At 57.1% G+C, this 10006-nt stretch overlaps 1 protein-coding gene across 4 annotated transcripts; it reads right to left on the minus strand.

The window, feature by feature from the left end:
* Window positions 1–174: 174 nt before the first annotated feature.
* On the minus strand, window positions 175–9923 carry TXLNA (taxilin alpha). Of its 4 annotated transcripts, XM_075773713.1 has the most exons (12): window positions 9656–9923; window positions 8167–8414; window positions 7009–7347; window positions 6422–6513; window positions 5285–5455; window positions 4752–4946; window positions 4461–4580; window positions 4110–4184; window positions 3492–3584; window positions 3005–3100; window positions 2210–2582; window positions 175–1889 (listed from the first exon to the last, which is right to left on the minus strand). In XM_075773713.1, the coding sequence occupies exons 2-11, from the start codon at window positions 8378–8380 to the stop codon at window positions 2232–2234; spliced, it is 1746 nt and encodes a 581-aa protein (XP_075629828.1). In that variant the 5' UTR covers window positions 8381–8414; window positions 9656–9923; the 3' UTR covers window positions 175–1889; window positions 2210–2231. The 4 variants fall into 4 exon arrangements, with proteins under 4 accessions (XP_075629828.1, XP_075629826.1, XP_075629829.1 ...); XM_075773711.1 differs by having other exon boundaries at window positions 175–2582; XM_075773714.1 differs by having other exon boundaries at window positions 175–2582; window positions 8263–8414; window positions 9656–9921.
* Between the last annotated feature and the right edge of the window lie 83 nt (window positions 9924–10006).

The following is a 10006-nucleotide window of genomic DNA, read 5'->3' on the forward strand; positions in this document are numbered from 1 at the left end:
AGGTCCCTGCCAGCCACCCCCCTCCCCAGCACCGCTGGGAAGGCAGGGCCAGGCCCTGGGAGCGGGGGAAGCCGTGCCTGGGGGCTGATGTGGCCTCCCTGCTCCCTCCCCACAGCCCAGCACCCCAAATCTTCGTGGCCTAACGACTGACTGAGAAACCACAGAGGCAGCAGCAGCGAGGGTGGGTGCATTTCTATTGGATACGAAGAGACATACAATAGCCCCCGCAGAGGTTACCTGTACCGTAACAGGGAGAAAGAGGAAAAAAAAAAAGGGGGGTTGGGGACAGTTTCTAAGAGGTTTTTCTTTTACTGAAAGAGCGAGAAGTCCAGAGCCCAGCTGCAGCCCTCGTTCAACCTGGCTGCTGGAAACAGGGTCGTCCCACCCGGCCACAGCATCATTCACTCACTCGGGGGCTCCGGGGGCTCCTGCCGGCTCCTTCCAGAGGCCGACATGTCCCTGTGCCGGAGGAGCAACACCGACAGCGAGGTGTGTAAGACATAAGACAAAGCCATGCTCAGCTCGGGGCACACAGCCCAGTGGATGTTCAAGACTGCAGCTCTGTAGCGACTCGTTAGAGCCTGTCTCTGCCACAGACGGCCACGTTCCTTAGATCTGAACTTGCTGGAGTCCCCGTGGAGGACAGGAGGACACGGAGGCACCTCCCGCGGGTGGCTCCCCCCGCAGCCAGGCAGGTCCTTTGCGAGGGCACCGTACAATCATGGAGAGAAGACACGAGAGCAGCTGTGTTGCCAGAAGAGAAACCAAAGCTGTTCTGCTGAGCGCGTCCACTGTGAGGAACAGCTCCAGCCAGCTCGCTTCAGCTTCAAGCAAAAGGAAGGCAATGCTGAAAATAAAGTCTGTTGTAAAGAGAAGCTGCAGCAAGGTTTCCAAGCAAGTAGAGGTCTCTCAAAAGAATAGTGAAAGCAGAGTGTCTTGAGAAACTAAGGAGAAATCCCCCAAGCCCTATGCCAGCAGGCCCCAGGCCGGTCCATAAACCCTCCCAGCACAACAGGGTCCTTTGGGTGAGTGGGCAGAGGCCGCAAGGACCCTCCATCCAGCCACAGCGGCACTTGGGAGATGCTCCTCTGAGAAAGCCGAGGGAGAGGAGGAGGGGGGCTGCGCTGGCACCGGCACAGCCAGACCGGAGAGCCTGCGGGCACCTGAGGCTGCGGAAAGGACCAGCCCGCAGCATGGTCCTTGTGCTGGTCCCGGCGATTCGGCTTCAGCAGCAGGAGGTGGAGCAGATGTGGGTTTGATCCTCCTGGAGCCCCAGCTCGGTGCTGAGGGATGGGCCGGGGAGGTCCTGACGCAGGGGCAGAGGAGCTCAGGTGGAACCTCCCCGTCCCCTTGCACAACTGATCACACGCGCTTGTGCAAAACACTTGGGAATTAGACCTTTGGATTAACTGTTTAATACACTTGTGCACATGTGCGTATAGCAAAGAGGCAACTGTGAATCATAAGGCTACTGAGACATTGGCAGGTTCTGCGAAGAGCAAAGGCCCCGCGGGAGGCCTGGATGAACGGGCACCCCCCATTTGCTTCTCTTTGTCCCCGTTCAATACACAAAACCCACACGGAGGAGGGGAAACGGCCTCTTTCACCCTCGTTTGCTCAGCTCACGCAGGAGAGAGCTGCCACCCAGGGCACAAGAAAACAAGACCGAGTCCGGGAGCTCCCTCCTGCCTGATGCAGAGGAGGGAGGGAGAATCCAGCACTGGGAAACGCTTCGTTTCTCCCCTGCTCAGCTCGTTTGCTTTCACTCGATGCCAGAGTTGTTGTGAAGGTGGAGGCGGCGACGCGTCCGGCTGTCCCAGTGCTGCCTGCCGGGGCAGATCCCCGCGCCTGCCCTCCTGAGCTGCGCTAGGTTTTAGGGGAGTCGCAGCCTGCCAATGACAAGGTCTTTTAGTGAAAGGGACGATCAGTTGAGTCTCCATATATTAGTTATTCACGCACACGCAGGGAGGTGGGTCATTCTAGTTTTCATGTATATCCGTATATAAAGTGTACGTTGCCCTGCACATATTTTATATTTCATATATATATCATATATATATATATATAAAATTTTAAAAACCCTCCAAAAACCTAAGCTAGGAAATCTCCAATCCCCAGGAGGGCCGTCCTCTCGTGCCTGTCCAAGCACCAGGAGAGCGGCATCAGGTCGAGTCTATGGAAACATTCAGGTCACCCTCCCTCTCCCTACCTCTGCCTACCGCACCAGGGGCTCAGTCAGCACCCTGAGGGCCCTCCTCAGTCCCGCTCTGCCCCAAGGCTCCTATGCTCAGTTCTCCCGGGCTCTCCGCAGGATCCGTGCTGTGCGTCGGCTTTCCTGAGTGAATGCAATCCTCGGCCAGGCGCTGCTCTGCTGGAACGCCTCCCGCCACCGCCTCGGAGCTGTCCCGGGATGGATCCTTCAAAGGCTCCAACAGGTCCGTGTCTGCCCGGGGCGTGTGGGCACACAGGTCCTGCACCTTCTTATTGAGGTCGTTGCGCTCCGTTTGCAGGGCTCGGCACAGTTTCTCCAAGCGCTGGATTTTCACCTGAAGTCCCTCTAACTCTTTGTCCCGAAGGGTTTTCTGCAAATAGAGAGGCAGTTCAGGCTCCACCACGCTCGGGGACAGAGGGGCAGAAAGGGAGAGAGATGAAACCCCAGAGGGAAGTTTGAGGGGAAACTACTTGTGACCAAACAAACATTTGGTATTCAAAGAACCTGATCCTATCATCACCGCTGCTTTCTTCCCTTGCCCCCACAGAGGCCAAGCACCGACGACTGTCTGACTTCTTCCGTGCACCTCTGCACTGATTAACCTTCACTTTGCCACATGACAGAGGGCTCCAACCAGCACATACAGGGAAGGAAATCAGTCCGAAGGGGAAAACACAACCCCCCACCCAGCCTGCCTGCCACGAGACAGAACTTGTCCTGCTACCCCTCATCTCCGGCCCAACACCACGCTGCTCCAGCTGCCTCCGCAGAGAACAGCCAGAGCCTCCTCACCTCTTCAGCCATTTCCAAGAGAGCCTTGTTGCTGCTCTCCCAGCGAGAGCGGTACATAGTGGTCTCTTTCTCCAGCTTCTTGATTTTCTTCGTCATCTACAGAATCACAGTGACAAAAAGGGAACAAATAAGCCAGAGGCAGAGCACTGCAGTTACATCTCATGTGTCCTCAAATGGGCACCCACTTCCCCAGTGGAGACAGCGAGATTCCGCTGTCCTGGGAAACTTCTCGTGTCGCTCCAGTCAGCTTCACCAGAGGGAAACAACGACCAGGTAACAACAAACCAGGGGACAGGGGTAGCACTGCTTGTTCTGACACAGGCGGGACACAGAAGTCACTGTGCAAGGACAGCATCAACCTTAATACCAGCAAAACTAAGCAAAACTAACAGAGCTGTGGCTTTTCCAGTTCACAGAAGCATCGAGGAGAGGCAGGCAGTGCCTCCAGCCCACGCAAGCTCTGCAGGGCAGCAGAAGCGTTACCCACCTTCTCCATCTCCTGTTTAAATGTCGTGAACACTTCGCTGCTTTTGGAAAGGGTGTTCTGGAATTCTTCAAACTTCTCTGTGTAGAGAGCCAGCTGCAGGGAGAGACAGGGTTACAGCTCCTCACTGCCCCCCACGGCACCTCCTGACAGCCTTCCCCCGGAGAGGGGAGATGTCAGCCAAGAACTGAGCTAGTTATCTTGTGACTGGACTTCACGACAAACAACCTGGCAGCACGGAGCTGCTCTGACAACATTAGGTACTGGAGAATGTGGAAAAATTCTTTGCTAAGGAAACAACCTCAGAGACCGATGTGCTCTGCAAATGTCTCCGGCCTTGGCAGGAGGCACTTGCTGGGTCTGATTCAGCAAGGTATGATCACACGACTGCTCCCAGCAGTAGGAAACGTGCTCGTAAAAACGAAGGCCCCTTGCTCCCAGAAGGCAGAATTGCTGAAGGAAGTCAGCCCACAGTGTGCTGACACAGGCTCACCAACACCAAACTCAGGAGCAATCCTGACTCTGCGTTTTCCCAGTTAAGGAACTCTGGATTGCTCCCTGCTTCGGGAGGAAGGAAAAAACCCAAATTACCAGGCTGAGCACCCAGACTGGGTAACTCACCTGCTGCTTGAGATGGGTCTCCTGCTGCTTCATCAGCTCACACATTCTCTGCGATTCCACAGCTTCCTTCAGCAGCTAAGGAAGAGCAAAGGCAGTTACCAGGCTGCCACCAAGGAAGGTTCTCAACATGCCCCTGCACAGCCGGCGTTTGGCCTGGAGATGGGAGCGGGCTGGGAGAAACCCGAAGGGCAGAGCAGGGCTCCAGCCTTGCTCAGGGAAACGGTCACTGCCAGACATGCCTGATCTGATTTGGGCTCCGCACTCAGGGATCCAACAGTAACAAGCCTCCGCAGAGGGACAAGGCAAAAAGCAAAGCAATCGCGACCATCAGAGAACCGCTATAAGACTTACAAAGTCCTTCTCCCGCTGGTGTCTCTCCTCTGCCTCCTTCAGCATTTCCTGCGCCTGCTGGAGCTTGGCGTCCACCAGCTGCTGCTGCAGGTCCTTGTGTTTGAACACCTTGTCGATGTGCTGCCAAGGGAAACACCACCGGTCGTTGACACGCTCAGCCAGGCCCTTGCTGCCCAGGCAGTGACCCAAGGGCAGAGCCCAGAGCCTGGAGCCCCCTTCTCTCCTCCGCCAGCAGAAACGCTTCCCTGGGCAGGTGAAGGACCCTACACCAGGTCTCCCACCCTGACCCACCTCCTCCCGCAGCTCGTACTGCTCGATGAGCTTCTTAAGCCGCTCTGCCAGCTCCATATTCTCCTGGCGCAGCTTGGAGTTCCTCTCGTTGTGCTGCTCCATCTGGAGCTGGATGTCGTTCAGCGTCACCTGGAAGTGGGATGTCACCTCCTTCCGCTTCTCCTCTTCCTCCCGCGCACGCTGGACACCTTCCTCCTGCGTGAAGAGGGCAGAGACAGTCAGCTGCTGTGCCAGCCAGGTAGGTGAGCAAACTGCCCAAACTGTGACGCTCTGAACCCACCCAGCCTCCCACTGCTCCTTGCATCAACCAGGAAAGGACTTTGGGCCTTTCCCCTCCTTTTCTCCAGTGAATATACCCTGAAATAACACTCAGGCACAGTGCGGAATGATGGCTTAACAGCAAAATTAAAACACTGGGCTGTGGGCAATCATTGGTAAAGGTAAGTTTGCCAAAATGGCTTGCAGCCCCACCGCAGGTGATCCAAGTGCTCGGGATGAAGCAGCTCCTGGAACAGTGCCCGGGAGACACTTGCCTTGAGGGTGCGGTTGTGTCTCTGGAGCTCGCGGCACAGGCTCTCCAGCTTGCTGCGGGCCAGAATGGCCTTGCTGTGCTCGCTCTGCAGGTGGTCCTTCTCTTGCACCAGCTGCGTCTGCTTCTTCTGCAAGATCTTCATCTGTTTCTGGGAGTTACGGTGCTCTTCCAGCTGGCACAGGGGAGCAAAGGGCACAGATGCAGCAAGACAGACCAGGGCAATATGATGGGCCGATGATGCTCTCTGTGCTCTGCGAGGGCGGCAAGAGCTTTATAACGCAAAAGATGCCACTTTTGAGCAGAGCAGGACTGACGCAGAGCCCAAGGCGCCCTGGACAGGGCCCTGCTCCTTCCTGAACTCCTGTCCTGCTGGAATCTGAAAGACCTGCACGTTCACCCAGCACCTCCACACACATGTTGCTCAACTGGAGCAGAGCTCTGAGCACAGGGAAAACCTGAACGCGTCCACTTCGGACACGCACAGACAGTCCCACACCTCCTCTCTGTACTGGATCCGTGCACAGAACTAGATCTATGCCTGGGACTAGCTCTGGTTAAACATGGCATCAGACGTTGTGTGTTTAGTACAGCTGTACACGCAGCAGCAGGGTGACTCTGCCAAAAATGCATTTCTTGCTCAGAAATTATCAAGAGAAATGCAGCAACTGAGCGGTGGAGACAGGAGACGTATCCGTGCGAGCCTCTGTCATGGTTGGGCTGGCCAACTCTCAGTACAGCCCTGCCCACAGGCAGAGCGGGACACGCGCGCTCAGCAGAACAGACCTGGCCACAGTACCCTCCTGGGACAGGATGCGGCTTCCGCGTTAGAGGAGCAGAGAGAAAACAGATCTCAAGCCCTCTTACATGCAGATTTGCCAAAAATACTCCCGTCTGTGCTTACGCTTCTGCACACAACGCCTGGCTGGACCAAGCAACATCCATCCTCTGATATTTGGATCTCCAGCACTGCAGAGATCCCAGAACATCACTGCAAAGCTACACGTGTGTTCCTGAACTGTCCTTCTTAATATCAAGAAAAAAAAAAATCTACAGCCATCTTCTGCCTCCTCAAGCAGCTCCCGCGCTTGCTGCTGCAGCCTCCTCCCCCAGCCCCAGAAACGAAGGAATATGCACTCACCAGCTCAGCGTATTTCTTGCACAGTGCTGCCAGTTTCTCCTCTGGTGTGCTCAGGGTGTTCAGCGTCTGCATCAGCAAAGTGATTTCTTTGCCTGGAATGAGACACGGAATTAAAATAAATAAAATAAAATCACTTGGAGTTCTGGCTCATAAGGGCAAAGACAGGAGAGACAAACCAGGGCTCACAGCCGCGCCTGCCCTGGGCCAGAGCTACCATCTCCTCCTCAGGGCTCTGCCCCACAGATTTCACCGCATACAGCGGGTGAACAATTGAAGCAGCTGGGGAGAGACCTGGTCTTCAGAGTGGGAAACCACGCTGGGCTGGCTAGGGAAGAGTTGTGTCCAGCAGAAGAGAAATCCACAGAATTCAGAGGCTGCAGCAGCACCCAGGAGCAGTCGGTGCCTTTGCAGCACTCGGCACATTTCCTCACACCCCACAAAACACAACGCTGTATCGTTCCCAAACGCCGCGGTACATCACGCGCCCAAGGCGCTTATTTCACTGAGGGCAATTAGTGCTGTATAAAATCAATGTCTGCACCCAAGTTCTCAGGCTGGTGGCACAACCAGAGCAGCGAGCCTCTTACCTAGGCCCTTGGCTTTCTTCTTTTCCTGAGCCTTCTTCTGATCCCGCTCCCCACACTCCTCGCTGGGTCGAAAATCTTCAGTCCCCTTCGTGCTTTCCTTCTCCCCGTTCATCTCGGGGCTGCCCGTCTCCTGCTCACCGTTCCTCGGGGACTCGCTACGACACTTCTCGGCTTCTTCCGGCTCCGCAGGCTCACTCTGCCCGCCGTCCTCGCCTGGGCCCTCCTGGCTGGCATCCACACAGTACGTGTTCAGGATGTCCTCAAGCTGCCTGCTGAGCTCTTCGGAGACGTCACGCACGGCAGGCCGGGAGGACTTGGTGTCCTCCTGCGCAAGAGGAGCTGTGGGAACACAAAAGCGTAAGGCTTCCCCCACACTGTCTATTCTCTGGTCTCTATAAGCACACGGCAAAGGGAAGGTTTCCCGAGCACCCCACTGCACCGGGGCTGGCTAAACTTCCCGCAACATAAGCTGCTTTGTTCTGGCTGCGTCTCCAGCCAGCTGCCCTGACAATGGAGGTGCATTCCTAACAGCCTCTCTTTTGATCCCGAGAGCATGACCAAGCCCCTGACATCTGTCAAGAGCAAAAATCCGCCCCCTCCCCACGAGCCCTTAACGAAAGCAGGTTCTGCGTGAGCTTCCCCTCATAGGAACTGCCTGCTAACATCCCCAGAGCCAGGCTACTTTACATTACAATAGATTTTTAAACCTGGGTTAGCCTCTCTCCTCACATAGAAGAGCAGCTGTACTGTCTCAGATCAAATGCATCTTGTCCCCCACAGTGGACGCTTGGGAAAAGACCAGGCAGCACATCCATCAGTTTTCATCTTCCAGAGAATTATTTTTATGACGTGCCAGTAACAGGGCAGGTCACTCAACATAACGCTGCCCCAAGCAAAGAGCTGTCTGACATTTGCTGAATGGGACTCTGAAGGTCTAAGCAACGATAAAGGACCCATCATTTTCAGATGAGGATCAACTCCGTGCTTTGGTCAGGAAGTGGGAACTACTTCAGAACTGTACACACACAGAAATAGGAAGAAACCAGGATTTTCTGCCCCGGAATTCACAGCTGCTGTTATACAAGTAAAAAGAGCTGGACACAGCAGCCCGCTCACACAGAGAGCACCAGCCTGGCTCTTTCCGGGCTCAAAACCCACCCTCATGCGTTTCCTGTGCCTCGCTGCCAGGGCTGCCAGCGCTGCTGTCAGCTGCGGGCAGGGAGCGGCGCACCCCAGGCCCTGGGGATTCCCCACCTTCCAGGGGTGCTGCAGCCTCCGACGAGTCGCCTTCCTCCAACGCCAGCCCACTGCTCATTTTGGAAGAGCTGGCAGGCCGCGGGGCTGCTTTGGTCTCCCCGCCTTGGTTCTTCATCACGACCTCTCTCGCTACTCAGTCTTGACGAACCCTACAGAAAGAGAAACAGCAACTATTCTTAATTTTAAGAAGTAACAGTTTGAAGGATTTTAGAAGTCAATAACCTGGACTGGGAAGGAACTCGTTCTCAGCAGAGGCTCTGTGCTGAGGAAAGCATCATTTGGTTTTTGATTTGCACCTCACTTGCAAAGGTCTCTGTATCAGGATAACTCCTCTTCCAGCTGAGGAGTTATCCTCCGAGAGCAATGCAGTGTCTCCCAACTCCCAGTGTGCAGTTTTCCTAATCCGCTGGGCACAGCCTTCTCGGCCCTGGCTGTCCTTCCCTCTCACCCCCACCCTGTTTCAGTCTTGGATTTCAAAACTCGGAGTGGTCTGCGCACACTGACAGAGACCTGGAGACCAGAGCCTCAACAGCAGAAAGGTCAACACCAAGTAAAACCACGTACCCAGCTGAGGAAAGCCCACAGCTCCCCGGCGCTCAGCGCCAAAAGGATTAACCGGTATTGCCACGCGCCAGCGCCAACAGACCGAGCCCAAATCCTGGCTCCTCTCTCCTCATCCTCTCTCCCTCCGCAGGGGATGTTCGTTCTCGCCCTTCCCACCCGCACCCTCTGCTCTAGTTACGACGCTAATTAGGGAGCAGAAGCGGCCGATGCTCCTAGTCTAGAGGCAAGGGATGGTTCCACGAGAACTGGGGAACAGCTTCTCCTGCCGTTTTGCAGCAGTTACGCAGCAACCTCGGCTTTTCCTCAGAAAACAGCCCAGGACGGGGCTAACGAAGGAAAAACGCAAGAGAAAATTAGCGGCGGCGGCAGCCAAGCACATGTGTCATCCGCCCACGTGCAGGCCGGAGGCCGTGCCCCCTCCCACGGCTCCCCGGGCACACGGAGCCCCGGGCGCTCTTTTTTCCCTCCGCTGCCGTAAACAGCGCAACTCCCGTGCGCTTCCCCAGGCTGCGGCGGGCCATGACCGGCTCCGCAACCCCCCACGCACCCACCGCGGGCGAGAGGCGACCGCTCTGACCCTGCCGCGGCCCTCGCCCCCCCCCGCAGCCCCCCCTGACGCGGCCGCCCGGGCAGCCCCTGCCCCCCCGTTAATATTCCTGCCCCGTCCCTCCTTAGCACCGACCTCCCGGGCCGTGCCCCCCCCGCCAACGCTCCCACCCTGCCCCCGTTAATGCCCCTGCCTTCACCCCGCATGACCCCCCAATGACGTCAAAAGCAGACACACGTCTCCCCCCCCCCCAGCACCGCAGTGACGTAATGCACGCACCCCCGTGGCGTCCGCTCCAGCGGTCTGACGCAGGTCTCCCCTCTCTCCTTAGCCAATCAGCGCGCAGGACCCGGCGGCACCCCGGTACATCGGAGGGAAGGGGGAAGGGAGGGAGGACGGAGCGGCCCCCTCCCCGTGCCACGCGGCCCCGCCGGTGCCGGTAGCGGTGACCGGTGCCCGCAGCGCCCCGCCCGGCTCCCCCCGCCTCCCGCCGGCCTCCGCGCTGAGGGAAGCGGCTCCGGCCCGGGCCTCCCACCGGGTGCGCGCTGCGCATGCGCCGGGCCGCGCCACCGCCCAATCAGCGACGGGGCGCCGCGGGGCGTGCCGGGAAAGACCGGGGAGAAGCGGCAG

Source organism: Balearica regulorum, chromosome 22 (assembly GCF_011004875.1).
Source record: "Balearica regulorum gibbericeps isolate bBalReg1 chromosome 22, bBalReg1.pri, whole genome shotgun sequence".
Classification (NCBI taxonomy): domain Eukaryota; kingdom Metazoa; phylum Chordata; class Aves; order Gruiformes; family Gruidae; genus Balearica; species Balearica regulorum.